We start from the raw sequence: 15,263 nt of genomic DNA, 5'->3' as shown, positions 1-15,263 counted from the left end.
AGGATACGGACGCGTGGACTTGGTTCCTCCAGAAGGTTGAACGCATATTAGCTGATTCTCCAAGTCTAGCTATTATATCTGATCGTGCCACAGCCATCTCCAATGCTGTAAAATGTGTCTACCCATCCGCTCAACATGGTGCCTGCATTGTGCATTTGGCACGGAACGTGAACTCGCGTTACTCAAGTAAACACTTGGCGAAAATGGTAACTGAAGCTGCAACTGCTTACAGGATAAGGGATTACAGAGATAAGTTCAGTAAGGTTAGAGCAACTAACAGTGCATGCGGTGTGTACTTGGGGAATATAGGGTCTGGTCATTGGTCAAGGGCTAACTTCCCGGGTGAACGTTGTAATATTATGACTAGTAACATTGCTGAGCAACTCAACAACGCTTTGGTGGAAGGAAGGTCTTCACCAATCATGGAATTGGTAATCTTCATTCAAAGGATGATGACAAGGTGGTTCTCTGCAAGGAGAAAGAAAGCAGAGAAGCATAGAGGGGTGGTAAGCGTTGAGGTGGATAAAGAGATGACTAAGAACATGGCAACAATGAAGGGTAGCAAAGTGAACTCGGTATCTAATTGGACTTGCGAGATTGTGGGAAAGTTTGGTAGTAAGGAACGTGTGATGCTTGCTGAAAAGAAATGTGATTGCAAGTATTTTGATAGGATCCAGATACCTTGTGGTCATGCTATGATTGCTGCCGACAGCTTGGGATTGACATATGAACCCTTGGTTGGTCATTGGTACAAGACGACGACTTGGAGAGAGACATATGCTGGTTTAATCAGTCCCGAAGGAGATCCAAAAGATGTGGATGTTCCTGAAGACGTGAAGAAGAAGGTGGTGATGCCGCCTTTGACGTCAAGGCCAACAGGCCGGCGTAGGAAGAACAGGATGGCTTCCACTGGTGAATTTCCAGTAAGTGTGTGCGTAGATGATATGTTATTATTTTGATTTAACAAATTTTTGGTAACTCCGCTTATAACGGTTGCTTGGATAACAAACTGCAGGTGACTAAGAAGAAGAAGCTAATTCCTAACAGGTGTGGAAGATGCGGTGGAACCGGGCACAACAGGACCCGTTGCACCGAACCGATATAGAGAGTTTTGTATCGCGTTTCGTTTTTTGCCGTTATCAATTCTGGGCTTGGCACACCCATTTGGATGAGGGAATCCTGTTACTTTCCCTTGCTCAAACATAGTTAATCAATTTAATTTGGTTATTTGCGGATAAGTTTTTTTTAAATTGTGGAAAAGATTATGATAACTGAAATTCTTTTGTTTTGGGAGTTTATTGTGGTTTTTAAGACATATTTTGAAGTTAGGATTTTGTTTAACTTAGTTCCATATTTTGTTTAAGTTTCTTCCAAATTAATTATCGGATTGTATTTATGCTAAGACATCATAAATTAGGAGTTAGTTTATCCTTTGAATGAAGGAATTGAGAACCTACACAAAGTTGTAAAGAATAGAGTAAACCAACTTCCTCTTATGATAATTTGTGTTCGGACAGTACAGGCGTTCTCGAACACAGCAATTGCGTCCACAAATGTAAACCGAACACAAGGGAGTAAGCATTAAGACACTACTGGGAACTGAGAAACATTTTAGATTCTTACATAGCAATAATCTGATTCTTAAATAGTATGGGCTAGTGAGATAACATTACTACAAACAGAATTAAGTGATGAGAATTATAGAGCCATAAAAAAGTTTAAAGGAACTTCCAATATAAGCATGCGATTGCTCCAACGATTGCCACAGCAGCAAGAAAGTTGTGGGTGGTGCCACTGTCGGCAAGCGGTTTTACCAACGTGTTTGAAGACACGATAGCCTCAAACTCTTCTTTCATCAGTCTTGTGGCTTGACGAATCTCTTGCTTCATCTGCTTGATGTGTTCATCCACCTTGAACACACACTCAGCCTTGTGTAGATCTATCTGTTCAGAGACGGTTTTGCTCAATGTCTGAATGTCGTGTATGAGATCCATGATTTTCGCATCCAACATCCTAACTTCGTCTAAAATGGCTTCGTCTTCCCATTTGAAGAGGTGTGACTCTGTTTTCCTCTGAAATCATCAATGTAAATGTCCAAACGATATCATAATCATAACAGTTAGTGTGGTTTGGGTGGTGTGTTGTATGTGTCGGTAGAATTTACCTGAAGTGCTACTTCGCAGCGGTAGAATCGGCGGAATGGGTTTTCTTTGGTTTCTGAAGCCCAGACAACGAGTCCTTTGCCACACCAACATTTAATGGGAACGCCGTGGACTGTCCTCCGTGCCGCCGATCGGGAAGACGTAGATGAAGAGGTGCTCATCGATCTGGAGAGGGGATCTGAATGAAGGGACGAGTTCTCTATGTAGAAGATGCGTTGGAGGTGAAACCCTAATTGAGATATGGGATGAGACGATTTAAGCAAGAGAAAGTGTTTACGGAGAAGACCGGTTTGTTGATGCCGGTCTAACCAAACGGTATGGACATATTTAATTGGTTTAACTCTTAATTTGTTTTTTGAGTAGTCATCTTTGGAAAGATTCAAAATTGTTTATTGGTTTAGTTTAGAGTGAGCGATCAAAAATCTAGGATTTAAACAAAAAACAAAGTGAACATGGAACCCAATCACTAGGAAACGATTAATAGATAGAAAAGTAGTAGTTAGAAGCAGAAAATAGTTTAGGAACACAAAGAGAATTCTACGCAGAAGTAACAGAAACAGAAATAGTCATGGAGAGAGAGAGGTGAATCGAAACAACAGCAGTAACAGGACACAATCTTTGTTCAAGGCATTGGTTGGGCATGATAGGCAGGTAGAACGATGGTCTTGTAGACATCCATTGCGTATTGTTTGCGCATGTCGTCCACATTGGTGTCTGTGAGACCTAACATCTGTGGATCTGGATCACCGTGAGCATGGAGCTCCATGAACTTGATGCTAAGGGGTCCACAATCACCTCCACGGTCGTTTATGTAGATGTCTTTCATCCTCTTCCAGTAAAAGGGCTTAAGACCACGGAACTGAGTCTGCTGGGGTTTGGCGACCTTCTTGACTAGGTAGGGAAGTGAAGTGAGTAGAGCCTCCATAAACTTCACAACCTTCTTATCACCGTAAAGCGATGGGAGGGGATCCATGATCTCGACGTATCCCATGTCGAGGTTTATCGCCAGGCCAACCCAGTGTCTATCCCCCCAGATCATTGGGGTGTATATGGTGACAACATCCTCCATCCACTTCCCCCCCCCCCCCCCGGCTTAAGCACCAAGTCTGTGAGGTTCTTGTCCCATTTGAATCTGTCTTTCCTTCTGATCAGTTTGAACCTCTTCCACACCTCCTGAATACTTGACGTTAGGAATGGTGTTTTGAACGCAAGCTTCTCCCTCTCAAGCAGTACCTGGTGCCTTCTTGCGAGCATGTACATCAAAATCTCCATGTGCTGCATGAAGATAAACAGCAAAAAAACAAACAATCAGGAACTACTATTACAAGTACACAATCGCCAAATATCCCAAGAAGCTTCCGTATGTTTTTTTATAATTGTTGCCTACAATCTAACAATCAACATACGCGATAAGTGTTCATCTGAAACTAAACAACCTCCAATAGCTACTAGACAATATGATAACATCCACTACATATCGAGATGGTTTTATCGTGACACTTACAAATGTGGTAACCCATTTCTGCGGCTCCGCTATCTCAAGCACGAATTTGTTGGAGAAGTCGAATTTAGAGGGAGTGATGTGCAACCTGTGAAAGGACATTAGACACACAAAATGTAATTCTGTTAGGGCCTTCGGATAGATTTATAACGCTACTAATGAAATAATGATTCACTTACACATGCTGTTTTGTTTGGAGAGTGGAGTCGAATCGTTCCCACATCGTCTCTGGGAGGGGGGGGGAACGAGGCAAATCGCTGGAACAGACGTACAATTAAACAGCTCAGCTGCGAGCAACGCTTCCTCTTCGGAAGGCTGATGCATTGGGGTCGGCCTTGCTGGTGATGAGTCGCTCAGCTCAGTACAATCATCCGTCGCATTATCCTCCTGGACAAGAAAAGATTTGGACTTAAGCATTGTGTCCTAATGGGCCTAAACAACGGTAAAGAGAGAAGAATGATCAGTACCTGACTCTGGTCGAAGTTAAGTTTAGGTATTGAGATCCGTCTGGATGTAGCAGTTGCAGCGAAGGCGTTGACTGTGGCCGCATGCTCTTCAAACCCGCTGCTTTTCGTGGGAGAGGTATCTGGAGTGATAGGATGTGGTGGAGGTTGATCATCTCTTCTCGTTGAAGTGTCTTAACGTGGGTTTTCAAGTGATGAAGCGTCAGGACTTATTGGATCAAAAATTTCAAGACCTTCATTGAGGAGGTGGTGTAAGGCAGGACTGTTAGGATGATCAGCAGCAGTGTAGATCTCTGACTTGTATATGACAGGTGGCGACTCCGGAGTGTACAGCCAGGGGGAGTGGCAGAGGGTGAAGCTGCGAGTGGTAAGGACTTTACTGGTGTAGTGCCTTCTGGAACTGGTGGAAAAGAAGTAGTGGGCTCTGGAGAGTTGTGGACAAGAAGTCGGAGGTCAGTTACCTTGGGTTCAGAATCTGTGTGTGCAGGGCTCTTGTGTTCAGGAAGGTTGTGTTCAGTGTCCATTGGTTCCAGGTCTGTGTGTGCAAGGTTCATGTGGACGGGGGATCTGTGTTCTCGTATGCCGTATTGCTGAGCTCCGTATTGGCTGATAACAGGTGAGTTGCAGTGAGTCGGGTCTTCCTCCATAGGTGTAGGAGATTCCTACGAGTGGACGATAATAGTTAGATTCGTTATGTGTAATAGCATACTTTGTTGTTAAAGATAAAAAAGATAGAAAATGTACTGTTGTAGGTGCTTTAGCCTCTGTAGTTTGTTCTTCGTTTTCGGTTTGACAGCCTCTTGATTCAAGATTAGCTTTGCAGTCAGACGATATGACTGTGTGAAAAGCTGTTCGCGTGCTGTGGCTCCGTGTCTTTCTGCGTTTGATCAGCTGTCGCATCGCCTTGAAATCTTTCCGAAGTTTTGAGACCTGGGAGGAAACCGTAGTCAACAATCCGATAATCTGGTCGTTGGTGTTGCTGGGATTCGAAGCTGTTCTAGAGAAGTAGTTGCTGATCCTTCTCTGCTTGCGGGAAGAGGATGGTTTGATAATGGTCTTGGTGGGTTTCAGAACATGCCTCCTAGGTTCTGGTTGCTCCTTTGGAGGTTTATACATCAGTTTAGGACAGCCCCTAAAACCCCCAGGCCATAGATGCTTCTTGAATAGGTGGTTGTTCGATATGAGGCTCTCCATGTAGGTTACACGGGCGTCAACTGCGGCTTCAGGCCAGACACCCCATTCATGTTGTGGTTGCATGCGGATAGGTATCAGAGAGGTCACCGCAAGCTGCATAAACAAATGAAAAAATAACAGAACGATCAGACAATTTAACATCAGTAAATATATAGATTATTCTGCAACAAGACATGAAACTAACAGGTTGACTGAGTTCTGCAAAAATAACCAAAAATTGAGAAACTAATTCGAGTACTTACATCCTGCTCAGCTTCCACGCGTAGAATGTCATTGTAGTTGATGTTCGCGTGCACAGGAAGATGGGGTTCTTCAAGATCACTTATTGATAGCGTGTCTAAGGGGGCTGGGATTAGGGACTGCAATCTAGGGACGGCCTGAAATGCTAGGAGTTGCAACGCTAGGGGAAAACCCTGAAGCCGGTATGTTTCCTGTTTCAGCAGACTGACAAGCTCACCAGCAGGATCTTCGCAATCCAATGGCGGTTTCATGCAATTGATGGTCTTGAGAAATGATTCTCTGCCCCAGGGGTGTTGGCAGAAAGCGTCCACATCCTGAACCATCTTGACATACTTCAGAGTAGGGCGTGTCTTCTGCTGATGAGCAATAAGGACACCGTCGACGATTAGTATCAACGCTATCTGCAACTTCTTGCGCCGTGGCATCCTTATGTCGCTCTCGAGTCTGTGCCGAAGATCAGCAATAGTGACAAACTTCTTCTTCCCGAGCAGCCTAATCCAGTCTGGATCACTGTTGGCTTTGCTCTGGTCTTCTAGTTCGATCTCGTAGTCTGCAGGGAAATCACCACATGGTAACCCTGTGATGGTGCCAAACTCTTGGAGCCCAAAACGAACGGCGTCGCTTCCAAAAACTGACCACAAGGTGTGCCTGTCCTCGCAAAGAAGTTGTCTGGTGAGAAAGGCGTGGATAAGTTTGCAGGAGACAGGACACTGACGTGCAGGGAGATCAAACAGCCCTCCGAAGGAAGAGTTCTTGATGTACTGCAGCTCGTCCGTGTCCTTTAGGACATTCTGAATGAAAGGTAGAATGTCTGGCTTGGAGAAAATGTTATGGCGACCGGTGGGGAATCGATCTGTCGCGAAGAGCCTGGATGGGAGCCTTTTGTCGGGTTTACTCTTCTTTTGTCCTACAAAACAATGGATCTCCAGTACGTGAGTATCAAAACAGAACTCAACTAAGAACAAAAACAAAAGAAAACTGACAGACAGTGTGAACCTCTGGTTGGAAGTAAACAAAAGTAAAACACGATCACAAACCCTAGAAAAGACAATTACAAACCCTAGAAAAGACTCTGGTTGGAAGCACATTGTTATAATGACAGTCAAACGATAGCAAAACTTCAAAATATGTATGAAAGTCGAAGGAATAAAAAACTCAGAAAGTCGAAGGAATCGTACCTTTCATATCGGGAGAAGAAGTTATGAGTTGTCGGAACCGACAAACTGGTAAATCCTGGGACTGAACGAACAGATAGGCGAGATTCGGGAATTAGGGTTCGTCGTCGCCGCCGCTTCTTTGGGAGAGAAAGATAGAGTGCGAGAATTGGGAAAATGAAAGAAAATGAACAGACAAGGGTTGGGGTTTGGTTTAATGGATATTGGTTTAACTTTTTGGTTTGAGGCGAAACCATCGGTTTAGTTTCGATTAGTCTTAGGGGCAGTGGAGTCTTTGACTAGAGAAGAAGTGATCTTCAAGTGGATTGTGTCTTTTCTTGATATATGAAACTCATAATGTGTCCTAGGGGGTAATAAAATCTTTTTTATTTAATAATCAAAATTTTCTTAAACGATTTCGGTTAGAGAAAATGAATTTTGATCTTCAGTTATAGCTAAGATTTTTTCTCCTTGTCTACAAACTTTTTTTACATCAAAAGATCATTCGATTACTCAAACTGATATAGTTTAAATGAGAACTTGTTAGACAAGGTTGCGACCACTCTAGCCTTGGTTAAACCCAGACTAGGTAGCAATCCTCTACAGCGCAGAGACTCCTAAAAGAAGTGTACCCACTAATCCTATTCATATCGCACAGCCACTATTCATCATCAGGTTTTTAGGGCATTTCTCTTTAGAAAACAAGGATACAAAGGTACAAGCCTATAGAACATATCATGTTCAAGTAAGATCATAAAGTTGTGTGTGTTGTTTAAGGTTGGTGCATTGTTTCATTGTTTTATAGTTTTTTGATGAATGAAACAAGATTTAATCTATTGGTTTACCTCAATTTATTTTTCTACAAATTGATTTCAAGTAATAAGTTTAGCATAAACTTGAACCGAACTTAATAATACTTAAGATGCATGAAAGGAAAATTACAGTATAAAACATGTACTGATAATAATCTCTTTGGCATAAAAAGTGTAAATAAATTTTCAATAAAATAATTGCTGTTATGAATATTGTGTGATGTCTATTATGGAATGTTCTAGATTTATTTGTTCCCTACTTTAAGTTACTTGTTCCCTACTCCAAGTTATTAGACTTTGTCTCCAAGTTATGTAATCCTATATAAGGAACTCATTACTCATGGAATAATAACAATTCATTCATCCCTAAGCCATACGGCTCTTTCTCTCTCTCTTTAGTTCGATCTGTTCTAAGACAAGAACACTAGGATTAGAACACGTTATCAGCACGAGACTCTAAACCCTAACTAAAATCCGGCGACCACAAAAACCCTAATTTCGGCCGCAACTTCAAACCGCCATATCTCCCTAACCGTAAGGATCCAGACGACGAGCCACCCACCAAACTGAAGATCTTGACGAGACGAATCCAGCGCCGCAGACCACGCAGTGATCGGACTCCAGACGCGCCGTCACCTTCCAGTGCAAGCCGCGCCGTCAACAAACTCGGAGATCATCCCAAAACCCTAGCCGCCACTTCCTCTCTCTAGATCTTCTTACATCCGATTTTCTCTCTCTCTCTCTTTAGTTCGATCTGTTCTAAGACAAGAACACTAGGATTTAGAACAGATCGAACTAAAGAGAGAGAGAGAGAGAGAGAGAAAATCGGATGTAAGAAGATCTAGAGAGAGGAAGTGGCGGCTAGGGTTTTGGATGATCTCCGAGTTTGTTGACGGCGCGGCTTGCACTGGAAGGTGACGGCGCGTCTGGAGTCCGATCACTGCGTGGTCTGCGGCGCTGGATTCGCCTCGTCAAGAGCTTCAGTTTGGTGGGTGGCTCGTCGTCTGGATCCTCACGGTTAGGGAGATATGGCGGTTTGAAGTTGCGGCCAAAATTAGGGTTTTTGTGGTCGCCGGATTTTAGTTAGGGTTTAGAGTCTCGTGCTGATAACGAGATAGCATCTCGGTTATGGCATTACAATCTCGGTTTTTAACGAGATAGCATCTTACACGCATAATGGACATCAAGGGGAAGTATTATGAATATTGTGTGATGTCTATTATGGAATGTTCTAAATTTACTTGTTCCCTACTCCAAGTTACTTGTTCCCTACTCCAAGTTATTAGACTTTGTCTCCAAGTTATGTAATCCTATATAAGGAACTCATTACTCATGGAATAATAACAATTCATTCATCTCTAAGCCATACGGCTCTCTCTCTCTCTTTAGTTTGATCTGTTCTAAGACAAGAACACTAGGATTAGAACAATTGCAGTATAAAACCCTCCTCCTGCATCTGAGATGATATCCCTTTCATCTGCACCATATGCTTCATATACAGTCGATGATCTTCTTGCTTAATTTGGACGAGAATATTTAAATATTCTAGATCCTGATGAACAGTTGGATACTTGTTTGTATGTTTTTTTTAATAAAAATTTTTACATCATATTAATTTTCTAATAAGATGATAATATTTAAGATTTGGACTCAACAACAGATCGGACGGAGAGTTTGGACAAAATCGAATGATATTTTGTCGAGGCCCATCTAAACTGGAGTAGGACTCCCAAGGGGACGTGTTTCAAATGTTTTGCGGTAGGTTTTTTCTAATTTTTATATTTAATAATTAATTATATACTTTTTAAAAAAAATCAACCAAAAAAATAAATGGTAAGCTATATAAAACAAGATGTAGATATACCTATCAGCAATTTAACTAAAATAACAAAATTATCCAAAAATAAATAATATATTCAAATATATAATTGTAAGTTTAGTATTTTAGTGGTATATTTAAGGGCAATTGTTTAAAATAGCACTTTTGAAAATTTTATCACAAAAATGACACCAGAAGGGAAAAGTCACAAAAATGACATTCATTAATGGACAAAATGTCCTTAATACCCTTGTTTTATATTAAAAAAATAAGAAAACTTCTATGATATCTCTCTCTCACGACTCTCTCTCTCTCACACGATTATTATTTCTCCGATCTCTCTCACGACGGGGCGACGACGAGATTCAATCAACTCTGGCAACGATGAACACTATCATCAACTCCGGCGACGACGAATAATGTCATCATCTCCAACGAAAGCACGAAGCTTTGATTCTATTATCTCCGATATGTTTCTAACGACGACGGCACCAAGACGACGGAATCCCAATCAACTCCGGCGACGACGAGCACTATCATCAACTCCGACGAAAATCACGAAGCTTTGATTCTCCAACGCCATCTCGGTATGATTCCAAAGTTTGGAGTTATGAGATTCAAATATGAGGCTTCAATCTTCAATGATAATGGTTTGAGAACTAATAAGTTTGTTTTGTTGTATTAATTGAACAGATATAACAAAGCAATTCGTGATTCACTTTGAGCAGTACAAAAGCTAAGGTAATCCATCTTATCTTCTCCAAAAGTTTCTATCTTGATGAGATTTGGTTATGCCCTAAACATGTTCGATAGAATGACAAAATCTTTCTGTGTCATTTTGAAAGCACTGATTGAGAAATATAATTAATGATCCTCTTGAGTTTTGTTGAACACTCAGGTCTTGCGATTATGCTGGTGTGTATGAAGATATTGTGGTTATGATTGGAGTCCAGAAGCTAAAGATATGCTTGCTGCATTCTTAGGTTCTTTTTTTCTCTGTAAAACCTTTTTAGTATGCCATGGTTTTTTGAACTAAAGCTCTCTGACAGATGCAAAGTGATTGTAAAGTGATTGTTAACTTTTATCTAGTCTTAAGCTTTGATCTACGTATTGACAGATTAATATAAAACATTCTTTTTTTATAAGCAGCACCACTTTTGCATTTACAAGACATCATTTGTTCAATGTCTGGCCTTTAAATCGCGCCTCTTTGTTATGTATAGAAATGTGAGCTTATTTATTCACAAAGATAAATGTATCTTATCTAGGATACCATTTGTCATATTCGGGATGAGTTTCCAGAAAATTAAAATGAGTAAACACTAGCCATTACTTAAAAAAGAATAAATTGTGAAAGCACAAGGATTGAACCTCAGAACGCACATCTTTAGTTATTAAAGAAAGATGAACTTATTTATTCACAAAGATAAATGTATCTTATCTAGGATACCATTAGACATATTCATGATGGATTTCCAGAAAATTAAAATGAGTAAACATAAGTCATTATTTAAAAAAGGATAAATTGTGAAAGCACAAGGCTTGAACCCGAGAACTATTGGAAAGAGAATCTTAGTGTGCAGCCGCTATGCCAAGAGTGTTATACTTGCCAAGTGTTATAATTATAACCGATATAAGATATTTATATTTAATTAAGAACAAAGATGGCTATCCTAAATTTGAAAAAAAATCTTACAAGACAATTCAAAAATAATTATCATGGCAATCTTAAGACAAATCTTGTTCAAGATAGCTATCTTAAATTTGAACAAAGTCTTCCAAATCGGCAAAGTAAAAAGTCAAATACAACATAACACATAAAGCCTAATAATTACTAAGCTAAAGCTTAATAATGAGAGTTATCTTTCTAACCGTCTCATTCCAGACCAACAAACTTCCTTTCAGATTAGAGATCACAAAAGGTGTATTTGCTCCCACTTATGAAAAAAAAATCAAGGCCGGATATAACCCAACAATCAAATAATAAACGATATATATATTTGAGATTTTTTTCTCAAATGAACTCAATATGTTCAGGAAACCCATCCTAAATATGTTACACACGCTATCCTAAATACAGTATATCCTAAAACCTTTGATTAATTTTTTATTTCTCAAAATTAGACAACTTCATTTGATTGTTACCAATATGGTGTACAAATCTTATTTTGGTTAAAGCATGACATGTATAATTGAGATTTTGTTTCAAATGCACTCAAAAATAGTTCTAGAAGCCCATCCTAAATATGTCACATGCTATCAAAAAATGCAATAAATCCTAACAAAATGATTAATTTTGTTTTCCAAAATTAGATAAATTCATATGATTCTTACCAATAGAGTGCATATTGGCTAAACACATGACATGTGTTTCCAGAAAATAAAATGAGTGTATTTTATTACATAAATCAGTTTCGAAGAAATCAAAAAGCGTGTAAGGAATGTTACAATTCTTGTTCTAGATGGCTATCCTGAATTGGAACTTAATCTTCCGGAACAACCAAAACAATATAATCAAAATCTATAAGAAATTCATTGGCTATAGAAATCTCCAAATAGAGTTCATTGTCTACAAAACAAAATACATATAAAAACAGAGGAATAAAAATTGAAAAATCTCCAAATAGAGTTCATTGTTTACAAAACAGAGAACACATATAAGAAATTCATTGGATATAGAAGTATCTCTTGAAAATTTAATAGTTAAATAAAATAAAATATTAGGATAGCAAATAAAATATTTATGAAGGGATTGTTGAAAATTTAATATTTAATTAAAAATGAAAAATGTCGGCATAGCAGGTAAAATAATTAGGACTAGCTTCCTTAAATTTTAATATTTGATTAAAAATAAATTTTAAGGAAAGCAAGTAAAATATTTAGGAAGGGCTTCCTGACAATTTAATATTTAATTAAAAAGAAATTATTAGGATATCAAGTAATATATTCAGGAAGGGCTTCCTGAAAATTAATTTTTTTTTTAAATGTTAGGATGTTACATAACATGTTTACACTGAAATTTTAATATTTGATTAAAAATAAAGTTTAAGGAAAGCAAGTAAAATATTTAGGAAGGACTTCCTGACAATTTAATATTTAATTAAAAAGAAATATATTAGGATATCAAGTAATATATTCAGGAAGGGCTTCCTGAAAATTTAAATATTTAATTTTTAAAAATGTTAGGATGGTAAATAATATGTTTAGAAAGGCATGCATGACTATTTAATATTTAATTAAAAATGTTAGGATAACAGGATGAAATAGTTAGGAATGGCTTCTTGAAAATTTAATATTTAACTAAAAGACAATATGTTAGAATAGCAAGTTAAAATGTATATATTAACAAAAATGCAATATATTCATATTTAGGATATCAAGTAATATATTCAGGAAGGACTTCCTGAAATCTAATATTTAAAGTTTAATATTTAATTAAAAAAGAAAATGTTAGGATAGTAAATAATATATTTAGAATATGTGCCTGGATATTTAATATTTAATTAAAAAGAAAAATGTTAGGATAACAATATGAAATATTTAGGAATTGTTTCTTGAAAATTTATTATTTTAATTAAAATGTAATATGTTAGAATAGCAAATTAAAATGTATATATTAACAAAACTTGCATATATATCATTATAGGATATCAAGTAATATATTCAAGAATGGCTTCCTGAAAATTTAATATTTATTTAGAAAAAGAAAATGTTAGGATAGTAAATAACATATTTAGAAATAACTGCCTGAATATTTAATATTTAAAAAGGAAAAATGTTATGATATAAAGTAAATTATTTAAGAATGGTTTCTTAAAATTTAAAATTTAATTTAAGAGTGGTTTCTTTAATTTCTACTTTTATATCACTACTTACATATTCATTTGTTGTTTGTTTGCATCTATTGAAGGAAATGTTGCTTATAATGTTAGTCTTTTGTTGCTTGTGCTTGTGAAACTTTGTAGTGTTTATAAAAGTTTCAGGAAGGATTTGTTTAGTTTCAGGAAGGATTTGATTAGTTTCAGGAAAACTTATAACATTGTTAGTCTTTTGTTGCTTGTGCTTGTGAAACTTTGTAGTGTTTATAAAAGTTTCAGGAAGGATTTGTTTAGTTTCAGGAAGGATTTGTTTAGTTTCAGGAAAACCTTCCAGAAAATCGGATGATAACAAAATTGAAAAACTTTTTTCTTGGTGTCTTGTTCTCCTTAAGCATGTTGATATCTTTGGTAAGCTCATGAATTTTCTTATGACATTGTTAGTCTCATGTTGCTTGTGCTTGTGATAATGTGTAGAGTTTTAAAAATTTCAAGAAGATTTGTGTAGTTTCGGGAAAGCCTTCCAGAAAATAATTATCAAGACAATCTTAAAACAATTCTTGTTCAGGATAGCTATCCTAAATTTGAATAAAGTCTTCCAAAATCGAAAAAGCAAAAAGTCAAATACAGCATAACACGTAAAACTTAATGATTACTAAGCTAAAGCTTAACTGAACCTTTAGATTGATGTCTATTCAAGTCTTGGAAATGGTATGCTACAAAAAAAAAGCCTAATCATTCAAGTTGGCGAAAAGAGATTTGTATCTTTGAGCAAGACCAAATATCCCAAGAGTGCCTCCAGTGTGAAGCATCACTACAATGCTCGAATTATCGTCCTCCTGCACAAGCTCTGTTGCTCTCTCCCAAGCAGCTAAAATATACATTGGATCCACTAAAACACCTGTCTCTTGCGCAATCTTCAGACACATCTCCATTTCTCCTTCCAAGACCTTCCCAAATCTGCAAGAACAAAAAGAAGAAGATATAACTTGAACCTTCAGTTGAGGCTTTTGATTGATACTCATCATGATTGAGACTTTTGATTGATACTCATCATGGTTGAGGCTTTTGATTGATACTCATCATGAGTTGTTTGAGGCTTTTGATTGATACGAACCATTTGTTCTCTATGGCTTCAAACACATAGGAATGGTCCATACAAATGGTCTGTATTAAACACATAGAGATTACATTACAAAGCACATAGGAATCATCTAATACCTTACCTTGGTTTACTTGAGGCTTTTGATTGATACTCATCATGATTGGAACAAATGGTCCGTACACATCAGCATTAAGCAACCAAATCTTCAGTTTTAGTTTGTTTGCTAATGCAACAGCTAAGGTAACTAAAATCAACCATAAAGTTACATACTTTCATTCTTCACAATATCATTTTGAATTTCATTCTCTCACGGAAAGTTTAAGGAAGATTCTCTGATATTACCAGCAGTGGAAGACTTTCCAACTCCGCCTTTGCCAGACGCAATTGGGATGATGTCTTTGACCCCGTGTAACCGGAGCTCTGTCGTCGCTGGCACTTGCAGAGCTCTGCAAAACACACAAAAGCAAATATTTTTGGATCTTATAGATCCATCTTAAGAACAAGGCATGATTTCACAGATCCATCATACGTATAATACGAACCACACAAGAACGATCTTATCAACAACCAGGAAACACTGAAATACAAACTATTTCTCCACAAAGATACGAACCACACAAAGGGATAAGAGAAACTTTGACGACAATTGAGACGGCGGCAAAACGACAGATCTGAGGGAGAAACCGAAAATGATGACGACACCGGAGATGAGAAGTCAGAGATGATGACGACATCGGAGAGGAGAGGAACGACGACGACGGAGAGAGGAGACGATGACGACGACGGAGAGAGGAGACGATGATGACGAGAGGAGAAGACGAGTAAAATGATTTTCATTTTTTTAATTAATCATGGAGCATAAAGGTAAATGACACACTTAATGAAACCTATTTTTGTGATTTTTTGACCCTGAGTGCTCTTTTGGGGATAAAAACTTGGACTAGTGCTATATGAGTCATTTTCTATATTTAATTGGAATTTTGTATTATAATTGTAA

The 15,263-nt window shown here is 37.9% G+C and overlaps 1 protein-coding gene, 1 long non-coding RNA gene and 1 other non-coding gene across 3 annotated transcripts; 1 reads left to right on the top strand and 2 right to left on the bottom strand.

The window, feature by feature from the left end:
• Positions 1-1,718: 1,718 nt before the first annotated feature.
• Positions 1,719-2,323, bottom strand: LOC108831996 (uncharacterized protein At4g04775-like). Its single transcript, XM_018605490.1, has 2 exons — positions 2,165-2,323; positions 1,719-2,072 (listed from the first exon to the last, which is right to left on the bottom strand). The coding sequence occupies exons 1-2, from the start codon at positions 2,321-2,323 to the stop codon at positions 1,719-1,721; spliced, it is 513 nt and encodes a 170-aa protein (XP_018460992.1).
• A 4,929-nt stretch (positions 2,324-7,252) lies between these two features.
• LOC130500579 (small nucleolar RNA U3) lies at positions 7,253-7,470 on the bottom strand. Its single transcript, XR_008939198.1, has one exon. It is a non-coding gene; the product is annotated as a small nucleolar RNA U3 (small nucleolar RNA).
• Positions 7,471-8,898: 1,428 nt separating this feature from the next.
• On the top strand, positions 8,899-10,145 carry LOC130499630 (uncharacterized). The gene is made up of 3 exons (XR_008938526.1): positions 8,899-9,104; positions 9,188-9,933; positions 10,040-10,145. It is a non-coding gene; the product is annotated as an uncharacterized LOC130499630 (long non-coding RNA).
• Positions 10,146-15,263: the final 5,118 nt, after the last annotated feature.

Source organism: Raphanus sativus, chromosome 9 (genome assembly GCF_000801105.2).
Source record: "Raphanus sativus cultivar WK10039 chromosome 9, ASM80110v3, whole genome shotgun sequence".
NCBI lineage: Eukaryota > Viridiplantae > Streptophyta > Magnoliopsida > Brassicales > Brassicaceae > Raphanus > Raphanus sativus.
Note: the sequence above shows the minus strand (reverse complement) of the source record. Positions and strands in the feature narration are given on the sequence as shown.